Below are 19644 nucleotides of genomic sequence, written 5' to 3'. Positions count from 1 at the left end.
TAGGCTCCTAAGCATCACATATTCAATATAAGAGTGTCATGTGCCATTGTTGTTCAGTCGCTAAGTCATGTCCGACTCTGCGACCCCATGGACTGCAGCACACTAGGCTTCCCTGTCCTTCACGATCTCCCAGAGTTTGCTCAAACTCATGTCCATTGAGTTGGTGATGCCATCTAACCATCTCATCCTCTGCTGCCCCCTTCTCCTCCTGCCTTCAATCTTTCCCAGCATCAGGGTCTTTTCCAATGATTTTGATCTTCGCATCAGGTGATCAAAGAATTGGAGCTCCAGCTTCAGCATCAGTCCTTCCGATGAGTACTCAGGGTTGATTTCCTTTACAATTGACTGGTTTGATCCCCTTGCAGTCCGAGGGACTCTCAAGTGTTTTCTCCAGCACCACAGTTCAAAAGCATCAATTCTTCTGTGCTCAGCCTTCTTTATGGTCCAACTCTCACATCTGTGCGTGAGTACTGGAAGAACCATAGCTTTGACTGTAGGGATCTTTGTTGGCAAAGTGGTGTCTCTGCTTTTTAATACACTGTCTAGGTTTGTCATGTGTGTGCCTCCCTAATTAGAGGGAGACTAGTGCTGCAATCCATGGGGTTGCAAAGAGTCAGATATTACAGAGCGACTGAACAACAGTGACCACAAAGCTCATCTGTGGTTTTGTGTACATAGGATATTATTGAAGGGGAGGTGGTTTGACTGGCTTAGAGCACCCTATGTCAAACAAAGATCCCTGTTTGCAGTGAAATACCTCCTGGCCTTTGTTTGAGAGGTCATGTGCATTGACCTGTACATGACAGACCAGAAAGTGACCCTTGAAACACTCGTCCCTGGCCTGAACAGCGCATCCACATCATAAAGATGCCCACATTCCCATACAAGGGCGCCATGGGCTCTGGGTCTCTGGTCCCTGCCGAGGCTTTTTCTCACCCTGGAGGATCGCACCTGTGCTGGTCGGAGTGTTGAGTTACAGGGAGGTGTCTGGCAGACAAGCCTCACTGGGTGTCATGTTAAGGACACAAAGCAATGGAAAATGATCCTGTAAACATTCATGTAAAATTCATGTATTTTTTAAAATTCCTACAGCAAAGCTGTAGTTTTCAATAGTTTCTGAATAGAAATTTTTGTTAAATCGCTCCCTGAATGAACTAGATTACTTTTCGCCTGTGTGGTTTATATTTTCCCCAGTGAATGAATGTGAGCATGATCTCAGAGGGAAATAAATAACACGTTTGCAAACCAACTTTCTTTAACCTTTTAAAAATCACTTCTTGAATGATAAAGAAAAATCCAAATCCAAGTGGGACTGAGAGAAATAGGGTTAGTATGAGGCAAGTAGGGGCTTCAGTTCTACATTGTTGTTTAGTCACTAAGTCATGTCTGACTCCTTGCAACCCTGTGGACTGTAACCTGCCATTCTCTTCTGTCCACGGGATTTCCCAGGCAAGAATACTGGAGTGGGTTGCTATTCCCTTCTCCAGAGAGTCTTTCTGACCCAGAGATGAAGCCCGCATCTTCTTCGTTGGCAGGTGTGTTCTTTGCCACTGAGGCTCTGGTGGGTTCTTTAATTCTGTAGCTGATGGTTTATTAACAAAAATAAAAGTGATTGGATACTTAGGTTGCTTCCACATTTGGCTATTGTAAATAGTGCTGCAGTGAACACTCGGGTGTATCTTTTTGACTTGTGCTTTTCTCTCAATATGTGCCTGGGAGTGGGATTGCTGGATCATACAGCCACTCTATTTTTAGTTTTTTGAGGAACCTCCTTACTGTTGTCCATAGTGGCTGCACTGATTTACGTTCCCAACGACAGGGTGGGAGTGTTCGCTTTTCTCCACACCCTCTCCAGCATTTACTGTTTGTAAACTTTTGATGATGTATATTCTGACCGGTGTGAGATAACTTGATTGTAGTTTAGATTTGCATTTCTCCAGTAATTAGTGATGTTGAGCATCTTTTCATGTGCCTCTTGGCCATCTTTATATTTTATTTACTCCAGTAAAAAACTTTAAAAAATTCTATACAACCAAGAAGGACCTACTGTATAGCACAGGGAACTCTGTACAATATTATATAACAACCTAAATGGGAAAGAATTTGAAAAAGAATAAATACATGTATATGTATAACTGAATCATTTTGCTATACACCTGAAACGAACACCACATTGTTAATCAACTATATTCCAATGCAAAGCAGAAAGGTAAAAGCACAGAGATCAAGAGAAAGGAGCATAAAGAGCTCTGTGGTCCCAGAGTTTTGGAAATGAGGGGAAAACAAGCAAAACAGTTTCCTTCCTTTTGGAATTTTTAGAGCCTGTGAATACATTTTGAATTTCCCAGAAGTGAATATAGTAGATAAGCATTGGGTTGGTCCAAAAGTTCATTCAGATTCTTTCCATGAGATGTTAACGGAAAAACGTGAACAAACTTTTGGGCGAACCCAATAGAAATGAGAAGCAGAAGTAAGACATCGGAGGCACAGTGAGTGAGTCGGTCCAGGAGACTCAGGATGAGGGGCGGAAGATGACTGGTGAGCAGACAAATGGTGAGGGGCACTGCGGATGTGCAAAGAGAAGCCCGGTGTGACCACAGCTTCTGATGTAGGACTTTAGGCAACAGTGGAAACTTTAAACCAAATTAGTTCATACACAGGGGATCTACTGATTTAAATAGTGGGACACTAGAGGAGAAAAGAAGATGGAACTGGCTTTATAGGAAGATAATGGCTTTTAAATTTATCAGGAGCTTGTTTTATTTGTGATGCTGGCAGACCAGCTGATGTACTAGTGCCCACATCCAGAGACGAGAAAGCTGGGCAGAGCCAAGTTGGAGCCTTGAATATTGATGAAGACTTCCAGAAACAGTAGGGTTTCCAAGGATGCAAATTACAGTCACTTACCAAAATCAATTAATGATGTAGTGGTGGGCGGAAGGGTAGAGCCAGCCTCGCCAGCTACCTGCTGACTCATATTCTGATTGGGACCATTATCCTGTTTAAACACAAGCTGATCTCTTCTTGCAGAATCACAGCTTGTGCGATGACCATGAATAAGTACGTGGAAGAGAACGTGTCTCAGAAATCCTACACGACCATCAAGTATTTCATGAAAATGCTAAGCAGCGTCAGCGAGACCCTGATCTTCATCTTCATGGGCGTGTCCACTGTGGGGAAGAACCATGAGTGGAACTGGGCGTTCGTCTGCTTCACCCTGGCCTTCTGCCTGATCTGGAGGGCGCTGGGTAATGAGCACGTGTCTCCTGCATGGGCCCGGGAGTCTGGCGTGGAAGGACTGGTGCTTCCTTCTTTCCTTCTGCTCTGTGGTTGCTCGTGTTACTTCCCTTCATCTTAGGTTCTTGCCTTTCTTATCTCCTTCTTCCAGCTCGTCCTCCTCCTCCTTATCCTCTGCGTCCTCCTCCTCCTCCTCTCCCTGTATCCTGACATATTTCTTTTCTTCCTGGAGTATGTTTGTGGCCTTTGCTTTAAGTGGAATTAACCTCTCTTGGGTCTCTGATTCCACGTTCTCACTCACTGTCTTGGAACAACACAGGGCCCAGAACCCAGTGACGTGAGCCAGGATGGTAGGAAAGGGCTTCTTCTGAAATACAGTAGATCCCCTGCATATGAACTAATTTGGTTTAAAGAGCATGGTCATACGTCCAATTTGTTAGTAAGTCTGACAAAGTTAGCCTAGGTACCCAACTAACCCAATCGGCTATACAGTACTGTCCTGTAATAGGTTTATGATACTTTGCACACAAACAGTGCTAATAAAAAAACTAGCAAATACGAAAAATAAAGGTTTTTAATCTTACTCTCCCTTGAAAAGTACAGTAGTAACAATAGAGCAGCTGGCATCAAGGGGCTGGCGTCGAGTGAACAGGCACGAAGAGTTACTTCCTGGAGGAAGGAGGGGAGGTGGGAGATGGTAGAGCTGAAGGATCATCAGCAACAGGAGACTTAGGGCGAGCTGCAACTTCACTCATGCCTGACATTGACTGCACATGTTCTGGTTCCTTGCTGTGTTCAGTTCTATGTACCCTCTTGAAAAAATGATCCTGTAACTTCTAGGTGGTAGCTCTTTTTGTCTCGTCATAGATGACATCCTGGGCTTAAAATGAAGTTACTATACTAACTGTACTCTTAGAGTTGTTGTTTAGTCGCTCAGTCGTGTCTGACTCTTTGCGACCCCATGGACTGTAGCCTGGCAGGCTCCTCTGTCCATGGGATTTCCCAGGCAAGAATACTGGAGTGGGTTGCCATTTCTTCCTCCCAGGGATCTTCCCCATCAGGGATTGAAACCACGTCTCCTGCATTAGCAGGCAGATTATTTTTTTAACCACTGAGCCCCCTGGGACGCCCACTCTGTAGAGTACTGTACAGTAAAGTACAAAACCACAGCCGCTGGTAGAGGACGCACGCACGTGACGCGTCACGGTGTACACCAGACCAGTGAACTCGTTTCTGTGGTTAGACCTGGGAACAGATGTTCACATCTTTGAAAGTCCGAAACCTGAAAGTTCCTGTGTTGGGGACTTAACTGTACTTTGCCCTGAGACAGAAAACTCATCTTCTGTTCCCGGGTCCCGGCCTGACGCACTCCATTCCCTTCGGTTTTGTTTTCCCTCTCAGGCGTCTTTGTCCTGACTCAGGTCATTAACTGGTTCCGCACAATTCCCCTGACCTTCAAGGACCAGTTCATCATTGCCTACGGGGGGCTCCGGGGGGCCATCTGCTTCGCGCTGGTGTTTCTCCTTCCCTCTTCAGTGTTCCCCCGGAAGAAGCTGTTCATCACGGCAGCAATCGTGGTCATATTCTTCACCGTCTTCATCCTGGTGAGTAGAGCTCTGTCTCCCAGCAAAGTCCCTCCTTTTACCGGGAGGAAAAAGGGTCACTTGGAGGGTCGTCTTGAACGTCTCTCATAGGATGCCATGTTGCTGAGGTGTCTTGAGGCTTTGGTGGGCTTCCCTGGTGGCTCAGTGGTAAAGAACTCACCTGCCAATGCAGGAGATATGGATTCAATCCTTGGATTGGGAACATCCCCTGGAGGAGGAAATGGCAACCCACTCCTCCAGTATTCTTGCCTGGAGAATCCCATGGACAGAGGAGCCTGGGGGCTATGAAGAAGAAATGAAAGTTGCTCAGTCCAGTCCAGCTCTTTGTGACCCCATGGATAGTCCGTGGATTTCTCCAGGCCTATAGCCTCTGGGAGTTGGACATGACTTAGTGACTGAACAACAACTTGAGGCTTTGGTCATTAGAACAGGAGAGAGACAGTATTTCGTCAGGTCAGAGGATTGTGCGACAGTCCCAGAGAGTCCAGTTTGGTCACTTGGCCAGCACAGAGGAATTACTATTTAAGGAAACAGCTGTGTGAGCTGAGTGTCCTCCTGGAAACTCTTGCTAATCCTTGGCATTTGTCTTCCTCACTGACCTCGTAAAGGTGCGTGTTAATGCTGGCTGTGCTGTGACTGTCCAGCAGCTCTGGGGTGCAGGTTCACTGTAGAGGGGTGTGTGCACGTTTAACATGGGGAGGGGGCGAGGCTGTGGGAGGAGGGCATGGACCTGAGTCAGGGTCCTGACTTTGCAAGTTAACTAACCTCTTTAGGATAATCATCTGAGCGACTTCACTTTGGACTTCCCTGGTGGCTCATCTGATAAAGAATCCACCAACCATGCGGGAGACCTAGGTTCAATCCCTGGGTTGGGAAGAGCCCCTGGAGAAGGGAATGGCTACCCACTCTAGTATTCTGGCCTGGAGAATTCTATGGACTGTATAGTCCGTGGGGTCACAAAGAGTCAGACATGACTGACCAACTTTCAGTTTATGTTAATCATCCAGCCCTTAAGAGATTCTGTTTTGTGGACATTCATTTAGAAAATCGGAGATGGAAATGACAATCCACTCTAGTATTCTTGCCCAGAGAATCCCATGGAAGAAGTCTGGTAGGCTACAGTCCATGGGGTCTCAAAGAGTCAGACACCACTGAGTGACTAACACACACACATTTAGAAAATATGCCTAGGGCTCCTGCTGTGTGCCAGACAGAGCTCTGGGCTTTTAGAACCCAAGAGTGAGCAAAATATCCAGAAATATCCCCAACCCTGTGGTGGTTCTATTCCAGTGAAAGTCAATCTAGTAGGTGAGGCAATGAGAGTCTATGAGAAGGTGAAAGATGCTGGACTGTAAGAACAGTAGGGTCTTCCCTGGTGGTGGTGGCTCAGTAAAGAATCTGTTAACAAAAGAGACACAGGTTGGATCCCTGATCCAGGAAGATCCCACATGCCACTGAGCAGCTAAGCCCATGCACAACAGCTATTAAGCCTGTGCTCCAGAGCCTGGGAGCCACAGCGACTGAAGTCTGAATGCCCTGAAGCCTGTGCTCCACAACAAGCAAAGACGTTGCATTGAGAAGCCTGTGCGCTGTAACTGGAGAGTAGCCCCCAGTCCCCGCAACTGGAGAAGGCCCACGCACAGTAGCAAAGACCCAGTGCAGTCAAAAGTAAATAAATAATCATTAAAAGAAATAAAGGAAAGAAACAGTGGGTCTCAGCCCGGGGAGGGGGAGCACGGTTATAATTCTCGATTGAATAGTCATAGAAGGCAACAATGAAAAACATAGTATTTGAATAAAGGTTTGCAGGAGGTAAAGGGACTTGCTAAGCTGAAGGACTTTCCAGGCAAAGAGGGCTAAAGACAAAGATCTGAAGGCAGTGTGGTCATGGCCCATGTGGCTGGAGGGAAGCACGGTGTGGGACAAAGGACATGAGGGAGGGTCTGGGGTCCTGGGTCATGTGGGGTCAGGGGGGCCGATGTCAGGACATGGGCTCTTCTCCAGGTGAAATGGAAGCAGCATGGGAAGTTTGGTGCTGCTGTGGGTGTGCTTTGCTTTGTAAGAGCATCTCACCGGCCGCTGTGGGGAGGGACAGTGACGATGAGCCGGCATGGTGGGAAATGGGGTGGGGGGCAGTGCAGCCAGTCAGCAGACGAGTCAGGAGGATGGTGGCCTGGTGGTGAAAGGGCTGGGGTTCTGGTTCCACCTGACTGCTGAAGGTGGAGCCTGCAGGACCCCTGATGGGTTCAGTGTGGGGTGTCGGGAAAAGGAGCCATGCGGGACTGAACTATTTCAAGGACTGACTGGCCCCACGTGAGAAGAGGCGGGCTGCGGGTGGCGGGGTGGGAGGGGTTAGGGGCTGTGAGACCTGCGGGTGGGGCTGATGAACAGGTGGGCGGGGTGCCTGAGCCTGGAGTCCAGGAGGGAACTGGGTCAGCAGCACAGGGCTGGGATCCATAGCTAGGAAGCTGGAAGTGATCACCAAGGGGGTGAAAATCCATTGAGGAAACCAAGAGAGGACCACTAACTGGGCTCTGGGGCAGCCCAACCTTAAGACCCTGGGAGGAGACGAAGCAGGCGAGGAGCCCGAGGAAGAGTGAAGAGTGACACTTACCATAAGAGAACCAGGAGATGTTTTATTTGATTTTTTTTAAAAAATATTTTGTTTACTAGGTGGTCACGGAATGCTTTCTAGGTGCCTGACTCAGATGTAAGCACCTTTGATGTTAGCTCTTGAAATCCTCATAACTGTTCTAAGGCACACACTCTGGGAGGAACCACTGACTTTGCTCCCATTTCATAGACAGGGAAGCTGAGTCACTGAAACCCAGGTGGAGACCTTCCCCCAGGTTTACACAGCCGGGAAAAGGTGGCTCAGGGGGGTTGAGAGCAGTTTGGTCTTAACTCTAAAAAAAGTGCCTGCGAGACTTCTCTGGTGGTTCAGGGGTTAAGACTCCTGGCTTCCAGTAGAGGATGTGTGCGTTCCATCCCTGGTCAGTGAGCTAAGATCCCACCTGCCTCACGGCCAAAAAACCAAAGCATAAAACAGAAACAATATTGTAATGGATTCATAATGACTTTAAAAATGGTCCATGTTAAAAACAATCCTTAAAAATAAAGAAATAAAGTACCTGGTAGAGCGGCCAGTGCAGAGTGAGCATACTGTGTGTCTCCTATTTCTTCTTTCTAGTTCCCTCTCCACGTAGCAGGTCATCCCTCACTCACTCATCCCTGCCAGCAGTGTGGACGGTAGTGTGTCCAGTCTAAGGAAGCCTGGCGAGGAAGGAAGGAAGGAAGCCTGGGGAGACCCTTCCCCGAGTGGAGAAATGGCCACTGTCCCCCAAGGCCCTTGTCATCAGCATCTTTGTCATGCAGTGCCTTCCAGTGACTTCTTCCTTGTTATGTTGGGCATTAGATGCTACCCTAGGTCCATGATCGCATTTCATCCTCCAGACAAGCCCTGGTGAAGGAGACCAGTGGTTCCCCCGGCTGAGGAAGCTGAGGCTCAGAGAAGGAGAGACGCTGACCAGGGCACAGGTTGGTGAGCAGTGGAAGCTGGCGGTGAGCCCGGGACCCTGGCTCCAGAGACAGGCTCAGAACCCTGGGGCTCTGCTGACCCCCGAGAGAAGGCAGTCTTTACCAGGTTATGGTTAGGTATGGTTCAGTTGATTAACATACTAATTGGGTTCAGACATCCCGGGTTGGTTAGAGCTCCCGTCCTAAATGCAGGGAGACAGCATCCAGCCTCTGGGTGGAGAGAGGCAGAGACCCCGTCTCCATCTTCTCACAGTGTGTTTACAGGAACCTTGGGACAAGCATCCAAGTAGCTGCTCTCAGAGTAGGGGGCAGATGATGCCGTGAAATGATCCATTTTTTAAAAAATTATTTTTAATTGGAGGGTGACTGCTTTACAATATTGCATTGTTTTCTGCTGTATATCAGCATGACTCAGCTATAGGTATATGCATGTCCCCTCCCTCAGGAGCCTCCCTCCCACCTCCCACCCCATCCCACCACTCTAGGTTGTCACAGAGCTCTGGGTTTGAGCTCCCTGCATCATACAGAAAATTCCCCCTGGCCATCTATTTTAAATATGAAAATATATGTTGAATCCATTTGTGTAACTTTTTGTTTTGTATCAGAGGATAGTTGAGTGACAGTGTTGTGCTAGTTTCAGATGTGCAAAGTGATTCAGTTATACACGTGACTCTTCTTTTCACAGCCTAAGTAGGAAACGAATTTGAAAAAGAAAGTGAATCCATTTTGCCTTGAGCGTTTTAATGTTGCAGCAGCAGCTTAAGGCAGAGTGGTTGAGGGGACAAGTCAGACCAAGGGTGTCACTCTCCTCCTCTTCCCAAGCCTGCTGCTCTGTCGTTACGCCCCACCGGAAGCCCTGGCCAGGCTGAGTCAATGCTCTGGACTCCTCTCCACACTCTCAGAGCTCAGGGTGTCATGTCTGAGTCTCAAATACAAAAATAGAACTGTGTCAGTCTAGAGCAAGTAGTAGCCGGGTTGTTTGGAGATGAATCTATCAGCTCTTATTATCTATAGAAATATCTACAGTGTAATAACAGCCCCCTGCCCCAACACCATGGGTGAGGCTTTGTAAAATGAAATAAAAAAGGCTGAATAAAAAGATGTAATCCGAGAGAGGACACACAAAATGCAAGTTCAGATTTTAGATACTATTGAATGGGTCGGACAGATGTAGAATTGCACTTCTACAATCAGAACAGAAATCAATAGGAAAAAGAAAAATGTTACAATAAATTTATACTAGTGCTCATTGAATGTGTGTGCATAGGTGGTTAATATAAGGTATCATTATTACACTCTTGGTATTTTGGCTTTTTTGGAATTGGAGCTCAACCAAAAGATACAAATGAGGTTTTGAATCTTTTTGTGACCCTATGGACTGTAGCCCGCCAGCCTCCTCTGTCCATGGGATTCTCCAGGCAAGAATACTGGAGTGGGCTGCTATTTCCTCCTCCAGGAGATCCCTCCATCCAGGGATCAAAATCCTGTCTCCTTTGTCTCCTGCTGTGGCAGGTGGTTTCTTTACCACTAGAGCCGTCTGGGAAGCCCAGGGGAAAAATAAACCTCACTGCACTGTTATGTTCCCTGGGGCCACTGCATAACCATTCCTCTCTGCCAGGCCTGGCTCTGGGGTGTTGTGTTTATTGCACCAAAGCTGCATGAAAGTATGAAAATTTAACTTATGCTTTGTAAATATGTCTTTCAGTGGTTTGTTGGAAAACTGAGGGATTTCTTTATTTTTTAACCTACATGGCTAGACATAAAATGAACATACACAAATTCATCCCATTTGGTTAACCCATTTGGTAATTTAAAAAGAAAACATAAACACCTACAGAAGAAAATTAGAGGGAGATGGTATATAATATTAGAATATGTGTGCTAAGTGCGTGCTAAGTTGATTCAGTTGTGTCCGACTCTTTGTGACCTTATGGACTGTAGCCTGCCAGGTTCCTGTAGTCCGTCAGACCTGGGTCGGATCCCTGGGTTGGGAAGATCCCCTGGAGAAGGAAAAGGCTACCCACTCCAGTATTCTGGCCTGGAGAATTCCATCACCGACAGTCCATGGGGTCACAAAGAGTCAGACATGCCTGAGTGACTTTCACTTTCACTGTGAACTGCAAGGAGATCAAATCAGCCCATCCTAAAGGAAATCAACCCTGAATATTCATTGGAAGGACTGATGCTGAAGCTTGAAGCTCTAATACTTTGGCCACCTGATGTGAAGAACCAACTCATTGGAAAAGACCTTGATGCTGGGAAAGATTGAAGGCAAGAGGAGAAGGGGCCGACAGAGGATGAGATGGTTGGATGGCGTCACCAACTCAATGGACATGAGTTTGAGCAAACTTTGGGAGATAGTGAAGGACAGGGAAGCACACTAGGCTTGGTGTGCTGCAGTCCATGGAATCCAAATGAGTTGGACACGACTTAGCGACTAAAGAACAACAGCAATCAGCTGTACTCCAATATCGGAGAAGGCAATGGCAAGCCACTCCAGTACTCTTGCCTAGAAAATCGCATGGACAGGGGAGCCTGGTGGGCTGCAGTCCATGGGGTCGCTACTAGTCGGACACGACTGAGCAAATTCACTTTGACTTTTCACTTTCACACATTGGAGAAGGAAATGGCAACCCACTCCAGTGTTCTTGCCTGGAGAATCCCAGGGACGGCGGAGCCTGGTGGGCTGCCGTCTATGGGTCACACAGAGTCGGACACGACTGAAGCGACTTAGCAGCAGCAGCAGCATACTCCAAAATAAAATAAAAAATAAAGTTAGGGAGTGAAAAAAAAGACAGTGTCAATGTTCCATTGCATCTCATCAATACTTTATTGTTATAAATATAAGACACTGCCTTATTATTAACTGAATGGATACTGGTAGGTAAAAGCATATGAAACCGCACTTTGTATACTGAGAACACACTATATCATTTTATAAATAGCATGGACTTTGTAGATTATTTTCCCCTAGAGCTATTATTAACCTTGAGGCTTCATGGAATCTGAAACTCATGAAATCACCCATCACTGCAAAACACATGCTGATACCCATTTTCAATCACATAAGTTAAAAATGGTAGATTATGTGTTGATTGAAAAATGGTTATTACCGCCTATGTTATTTCAAAGTGGCAGTTGGAAATACAGGTAGAACACAAGGTGTGTCTTATTCCAGATTTGCTTAAAATCATTTATGCTTCAGAAAATTAAAGTTGAAAAATGCTCGAAGCTGGATTGATGGAGCAAAATTAACAACCTCCTTTAAAATATCTGTGTCTCACAGTTTATATTATCAAGGGAAAGTGCTATTCGCAAAGTCGTGTCCTACTCTGTGCAACCCCGTGGTCTGTAGCCTGCCAGGCTCCTCCCTCCATGGTATTTCCTAGGCAATAATCCTGGAGTTTGTAACCATTCCCTTCTCCAGGCGATCTTCCTGACCCAGGGATCGAACCTGGGTCTCCAGCATTGCAGGCAGATTGTTTACCGACTGAGCCACCAAGGAAAGACTTAAAGATGTGCAGAGAGATGAAATAGCAATCAAATTCGTGTCAGGGAGCATCCCTTAACATATTCACCCCTTCCCCAAATCCAGTGACCCCATGAATTCTTCATGCCCAGCGGTAGCAGCCATCTGCCAACCAGGCGAGTAACTTGGGGGTCCTCCCTGACACCACGTTCTCACCCCTTCCTCCCCTGGCCTATGTTAGTGTCCACATCACATAATTTTAAACATATTAGCTGAGAGTTTATTTCGGTAGCTGTAAGTTCACCACCGTTCTCTTTTGTCTAAATTTTTCTGGTTATATTTACTCTTCCAGGTTAATTTCGAACATTTTCTTGACTTCTAAATATTCAAGTTCCGTTTAAAATCCTTTGGAACATGCGATTGGGATTGTATTGCATAAACGTTGAGATAAAATTGTCATTATGATGGTGTTATGTAATCCTGTCTAGGAATTGTGTCTTTTTAAAACTCAAATATTTTAATAACATTTATAGTTTTCTTTGTAAAGGTTTTGTGCATTTCATAAGTAGGATTATGTATTTCATGCATATGCAGAGAGAGTATATAATTATATATATATATATATTTAGTATTTATATAGTATTATGTATATAATGGGCTTCCCAGGTGGCTCAGTGGTAAAGAATCCACCTGCCAATGCAGGAGATGCAGGTTTGATTCCTGGGTCAGGAAGATTCCCTGGAGGGGGAAATGGCAACCCACTCCAGTATTCTTGCCTGGAGAATCCCCACGGGCAGAGGAGCCTGGCGGGCTGCAGTCCACGGGGTCGCAGAGTCAGACACCAGGGAGCATAGCAGCACAACGTCTTGTAGGGTTCAGATCCAGGGTTACCTTTCTACGGAGACTTCCTTGACCTGCTCCCTGTGTATCCCTCTCATTCTTCCTGTTTCTACTTTGCTAACTGTTTTGTGTGTATCCTTCTCCTCACAAGACTATGACGTCCTCAAGCTGAGGTTCTTAACTGTCCATCTCTGAGTCCCTGATTCCCAAGCCTCTGACATGGACACCGTAAAAGCTCAATTCAGATTGTTTAACAGATTAATGAATGAATCATTGAAAACGTTTTTTTGTAGATGACTCCTCTGAACTGGATGAGCCTTTATTATTTCTTAGAAGGATTTTCCCTTTCTTAAAATTACAGAGTATCACATTTTCAGTTTCTTACATCCTGTCCACATTTTGTTTCTAGTAGCAGCTTTGGGGACATGGCCCTCTGGAAATATGCCAGCTTTTAAAGAGGAAGAAAAATTAACAAAATGTTACTTATGCTCCATTAAGTCTTGGGGGCAGGGTATCTTTTGTTGGTTATCAAGTATTGCTGCTGCTCCTAAGTCACTTCAGTCGTGTCCGACTCTGTGCAATGCCATAGTATTCAGTTCAGTTCAGTCGCTCAGTCGTGTCCGACTCTCCGTGACCCCATGAATCACAGCACGCTAGGCCTCCCTGTCCATCACCAACTCCCGGAGTTCACTCAAACTCATATCCATAGAGTCGGTGATGCCATCCAGCCATCTCATTCTCTGTCGTCCCCTTCTCCTCCCACCCCCAACCTTTCCCAGCATCAGAGTCTTTTCCAGTGAGTCAACTCGTCGCATGAGGTGGCCAAAGAATTGCAGTTTCAGCTTTGGCATCAGTAGCATCAGTCCTTCCAATGAACACCCAGGATTGATCTCCTTTAGAATGGACTGGTTGGATCTCCTTGCAGTACAAGGGACTCTCAAGAGTCTTCTCCAGCACCACAGTTCAAAAGCAATAGTATTAGGAGGTTACAAATTATTCTTGAATTTTATAAGGTTTTCCTCCCCCCTTCTTTCGTGCAGGGAATAACTATCCGACCACTGGTGGAATTCCTTGATGTTAAGAGGTCCAATAAGAAACAGCAAGCTGTCAGTGAGGAAATCCATTGTCGGGTAGGTGTTAATGTAGCAGATCAATTTAAATGGTCAAAGGGAAAATTATGGGGTTAAGTCAGACATCTTGACACCATGGTCTCATTTCCTGAAGAAGAGGTAACTGGCAGAGGGTGACGGGGTGTGGGGTGTGGGCTGAGGAAGAGGAGAATTGAGGGTAGGATGAACATAGCCCCCCATGGAGGCTACACACCCGCAGGAATATAGGGACAAGGAATCGCCTTTTAGCCCTGACTTCAGCCTGAAATGTTTCTACTGGAAAATTGTGACCATATTTCATAGTTTCCAAAATTATAAACTATTATGTTAAAAAATATGAATTCTAATTATTGATATGACAAACATTTCTTGAATTCGTTTGAAGATGTCTTATTTGTTTCCAGTTAAAACTCAAGCAAACCAAAACCAAAAAGTATCAGCATCTTTGAAGTTTAGGCATGATAGAAATAGTAATAGTATTTCTATTAGAATTCAATAAATATCTATATTTATAATTTCTACACACAGAAATAATCACTATAATTTCTATAAGTAGGAATTAATAATTTCTGTAAATAGAACAGAAATGACTGATTTCAGGTAAAAATTAATCAACCAGCTGGCTTTTTCTGTTTTAGTTTTTTGATCACGTGAAGACCGGGATTGAAGATGTTTGTGGTCATTGGGGTCACAACTTTTGGAGAGACAAGTAAGAAGGCTTTAAGTGGCTCTGGATCGGTCTGGGAGCAGGACACAATGACTTGTGTTATTTTTCAGACTTTCAGATCTTTGCTTTTGTGCCATAGTCTGTCCTGTAAGATGAAGTTTGCTTTCATAGAGGCTTAGAACAACAGTAGCTTTAACAAGACAGAAGCTTATTTCTCTCATATGTAAGTATCAGGGAGGCAGTGTACCGTTAACAGGTGAATTAAGCTCCACAGACTCCTCATGGTCCCAGGACCCTTCCTCCACCAAGAGTCTCCATTTCCAAGGTTGCCTTTCAGACCAAAAATGGCTGCTGCAGCACTAGCTGTTATGTGCTTATTCCAGGAAGAAAGTCAACAAAGAGAAAAAGAATATGTGCTAGCTTCCTCCTAATCAAAGTTATCAGAGGCTTCACTCAGTTCTTCCAGCTGAATCACATGGCCTGGCCTTGCATGACCAGGACTAATTATATAGGCATTTCTCACTGTGGGGGAGGCCGAGGAATGCAGTTTGTTTGGTTTAAAACTGGGGGTTCCATTACTGTCTGTTCTCCCACACATGTTGAGGGGCTTTGTCAAATGCAGAGCTCCAGAGCACCTGAGGAGATCATAGACTTGCAAAAATAGCAAATATTTTTAAAGTTACTCTTCTCTGAAAAATTACGTGCATTTACATAGATGTGTGGGCTTCCCAGGTGGCACAGTAGTAAAGAATCTGCGTGCCAATGGGTTTGATCCCTGGGTCGAGAAGATCCCCTGGAGGAAGAAATGACAACCCACTCCAGTATTCTTGCCTGAAGAATTCCATGGACAAAGAAGCCTGGTGGGCTATAGTCCATGGGATCGCAAAGAGTCGGACACGAATAAACATGCACGCACACACATAAATGTGTATCTCTATGTGTATATAATTTATGTGGTGGTTTAGTCGCTAAGTTTTGTCCGACTCTTGGGACAGGCTCCTCTGTCCATAGATTTTCCAGGCAAGAATGGAAAATTCTTGCCCTTTCCTTCTCCAGAGGATCTTCCCAACCTAGGTATCAAACCTGGATCTCCTGCATTGCAGGCAGACTCTTTACTGTCTGAGCTAAGATATAATTTATATCTACATATATATACATATATATACACACACACACACACACACACATATATGTGTGTATACATGTATGATAAAGATTTAGAGCCTTTCTCAAGGATCTTATAGCTGAAATGCAAGAGGTAGACTACCAGGCAGAATTAGGTGCACTCTTTAATATATACTGAAAAACAGACTTACGGGATCAAGAAATAAGGATTAATTCTATTAGCAGGGTTAGGGCCCATGTGGTACAGGAGCAACTCCCATGGGTTGGTGGGAGCTGACTGTGTGTATCTAAGTCAATGCCATCCACATTGGTGACTTGATTCAGCGATGGGGGGAGTGAACCAGGGAACTGACAAATGGCTACAAATCATACATGTGTTAAATTTGCTGGCACATCACTGTCTGGGAAAGACTTTTGAAGGAGGGTGTTTCAACTGGTCCTTGAAGAGAGACAGACAGGTCCCAAGATATATTTGATGGATCCCTGTTCAACCTCTTGTCTTTTCTTTCCTAATTTGCAAGCAGATTTCCCCCCACCCTTGCAAATTTGCATGAAGTTCACCAACCTTCCAATTTATGTAATTTAACATAAGTACATTTTTGAGTGCTTACTGTTTGCTCACATATTCTGACATGACAGTGGACTACAGGAGAAGTAGGAGCCATAGACTTGGGCCTTTAAAATTTTGCAGTATAGTAAAGGCAACTAAACAGTCACATAGCAAACAAGGGTGTGTGTGTGTGACATCATTAAGTAATGAGTTATAGAGACTACAAGTGCTGGCACAACCTTTACAAGCCTGACCACGTTTGCTCGTATACAGAGGCCCCTGGACATAGCCTTCCTTCATAACTAAAGGAAAAATATTTTGTTTATATGAACAGAGTACTTGATTAGCGAGATGGGAGTACTTAGTAATAAAATAAAGTGAATTAAAATCTCTGCTGTAAAAACATGAAACAAAAGGCCAGTTGTCTTTGTGGTATTCACATTTTGGAGGCAGGAGGCAGAGCAGAGAACCCTGCTGTAACTCCCTACATCGTCCAAGCCCATGATACAGGCTTTTCAGCCTCTTGTTCTTTGTTGTTTGCATGAAAGTGAGTCACTCAGTCGTGTTTGACTCTTTGCAACCTCATTGACTGTAGCCCACCAGGCTCCACTGTCCATGGAATTCTCCAGGCAGGAACACTGGAGTAGGGAGCCATTTCTTTCTCCGAGGAATCTTCCTGACTTAGGGATTGAACCCAGGTCTCCTGCACTGCAGATGGATTCTGTACTTTATGAGCCACCGGGGAAGCCCCATGCCTTTATCCATCTTCAGCATCCCTTTCAACCCGACCACTTTTCTTTCTCTTGCATCGTGTCAGTCCTTTTCTGAAGTGATAAGTGAGCATGGTAATCCAGAGCGTTTGTCTTTTTCCCAAGGGGGAGACTGAACTAAGGATTTATCCCACTCCTCTGATGTCCAAACAGACGGAAACATAGATATGGTGCAGGAATGAGGTTGGTTGGCCCTGGGGCAGTGGTAGATGATGGAAGAGGTGAGCCCTGTGATCATGTCATTTGGTCCAGAAGGTGAAGGACTAGAGAAAGTATAGCTTCATCCTGCCTTCCAGGCAAAGACACCTTGTCTCTATATATGAAGTCGGTTCTGGGCAGACATCTGTAAGCTCTGGGTTCAGTTCAGTTCAGTTCAGTCGCTCAGTCGTGTCCGACTCTCTGCGACCCCATGAATCACAGCATGCCAGGCCTCCCTGTCCATCACCAACTCCCGGAGTTCACTCAAACTCATGTCCATAGAGTTGGCGATGCCATCCAGCCATCTCATTCTCTGTCGTCCCCTTCTCCTCTTGCCCCCAACCTTTCCCAGCATCACAGTCTTTTCCAGTGAGTCAGCTCTTCGCATGAGGTGGCCAAAGTATTGCAGTTTCAGCTTTAGCATCAGTCCCAGTTGGACCATAAATACAAAACATGGTGGAGCCAACTTTGATGCACGTCTGGCAGGTAATATTGCGACATGCCTGACGCTTTCTCTGCGGTGTACATGCTTCACTGAAGAAAGTTATGGAGCCTTACCTGTTTGCATGCATGGAGTTTTCCAGGTGAACACAAATAATTCTCTGGATTGTCAAGTGCACTGTGCACTGCGGTAGAGCAGAGAAGTTTGTGTGAAGGGATTTGATGCTGACACAGGTCATTCTTGAAATGAGTTCTCAGATCTCATTTCTGGTCTGTACATAATTGTGGATGTTACAAAAATGACATAAAAAACAAGCGACTGTTTTAGATATGTTGGGTATCCTTCTCTTCCTTCTGAAATCCTTTTACTGTATATTTCTAATGGTCTTTCCAGAGGGTTCTTGAACCATTTGACCCTTTGAAAATGAAATGAAAGGGTCATGCAGTAAGGATGTTTCTCATGTTTGGCAAAAGCTGTTTGATGATAGTAAAAAAGCCACCTATGTGTAGCTTGGTAGAGAAATGAAAAGTATGGAGATAGAGCAAATAAAGGGTATAAATCCTACACTGCATAGATCAGATGTCACTGTCTTTAATGTTTATTCTTTTTGTGAATCTGTAGTTGGGCTTCCCAGGTGGCACAGTGGAAAACAATCTACCTGCCAGTGCAGGAGATGTGGATTTGATTCGTGGGTCGGGAAGATCCCCTGGAATAGAAAATGGCAATCCACTCTAGGATTCTTGCCTGGAGAATTCTGTGGACAGAGGAGCCTGGAGGGCTACAGTCCATGAGGTTGCAAAGAGTTGGACACAATTGGGCAAACAAGAAAAAAGAGAGAAAACTAAAACAACAGCAACAATAATATTAATGCAAGTTTGAAAAGGTGTTGTGTTGGTGCCAGGTGTCCTGGTTCAGTGAGCTTCTCATGAAATTCAAAATAAACTTAGATAAAAAGAGGCCCGGTGTTTTGTGTGGAGACTAGTCAATAGCAAAACTCTTTCAAGATAGCTTTCTGCAGCTGTTCTGAGCTCTCCCGTGTTTGGAACAAGGACTAGTACCGTGAATGCAGCTTAACAGTGTTCACTTTCATAGCACAGGCGTGCCTGAAAACCACCTTGGACTTATAGTGACCATTGTGACACATTAATGTTTTTCTCCTCAAATATTTACTGCATACTGAGTCACTTGAATACTGGTATAACAGTTATATACAAACCAATGCTATTCAACTGCTTACAGGAGCAGTCACTTGTTATAGCTGATTCACGTTGTTGTACAGCAGAAACTAACACAGCATTGTGAAGCAATTATACTCCAATTAAAAAATAAAGAATAAAAAAAAAGCCCTCAAAAGCAAAGGGAAAAAATTGTTCAATATTTCACAAAGAACCACATTCAGGGTGACATATGCAGAAAGCATTCATCTTCTATCATCACATGAACATGCCACACAAGTGTCTTCAGAATCTATGATGCTGCTTAAGAAAATGTATTATTTTTGACAGGAAAAAATAAAATGAGATGCATTGTCTTTTTGCAGCAGAAAAAGGAAATAAAGTACTTAAGTTAGGAGGCAGAGAGTCAGCTCATCTGGCCTGGCCTTGCTCCAGCTTCAGGGCATCAGTGGGTCATCAGCTAATCCTGGCCGGCCTCCGCTGATGTAAGTGGGGTCACTTAACTCTGCTCCACGGGACATTCACCTTTGTCCTGGGACCAAGGAGTCACCCCATGTACATCCTTCTCATGCCAGGTGGCAGCATCAGAAGGGAGCTCCAGTGGGCGAGCCCATTCATGGCCTCTGCTCTCATCGTCATGTCTCCTAACTGCCCATTGACCAAAGCAGGGGACATTATTGATCTCAGTGGCAGGAAGCAGGACTGAGCAGGTCGCCTCAGCCATGGTGGAAGGGCATCACCAAGTAACCTGATCTGTTACAGGGTGTGGGTCCAGGGAAGAACTGGACCAGATGATTCAGCCTGCCTCTAAGCTTACAAAACACCTGGCAGTGTCCTGGACACTGGTAAGATAGGAAAACCGGCAAACAAAGCAAAACACAGCCTGCCCATGGATCATTCTAACGCTAAGAGAAGAAAATC

The 19644-nt window shown here is 45.1% G+C and overlaps 1 protein-coding gene across 1 annotated transcript in view; it reads left to right on the top strand.

The window, feature by feature from the left end:
- SLC9A2 (solute carrier family 9 member A2) overlaps positions 1 to 19644 on the top strand; it is a 90373-nt gene that overhangs the window by 53135 nt on the left and 17594 nt on the right. Inside the window, exons 4-7 of the mRNA XM_055400270.2 lie at positions 3031 to 3248; positions 4639 to 4841; positions 13728 to 13817; positions 14435 to 14505. Coding sequence (XP_055256245.2) covers positions 3031 to 3248; positions 4639 to 4841; positions 13728 to 13817; positions 14435 to 14505 — 582 coding nt within the window. The remainder of the gene's footprint in view (positions 1 to 3030; positions 3249 to 4638; positions 4842 to 13727; positions 13818 to 14434; positions 14506 to 19644) is intronic.

Source organism: Moschus berezovskii, chromosome 11, assembly GCF_049115385.1.
Source record: "Moschus berezovskii isolate FMDL1 chromosome 11, NW_MosBer_1.0, whole genome shotgun sequence".
Taxonomy (NCBI): domain Eukaryota; kingdom Metazoa; phylum Chordata; class Mammalia; order Artiodactyla; family Moschidae; genus Moschus; species Moschus berezovskii.
The sequence above is the reverse complement of the archived record's forward strand: the minus strand, read 5'-3'. Positions and strand labels throughout refer to the sequence as shown.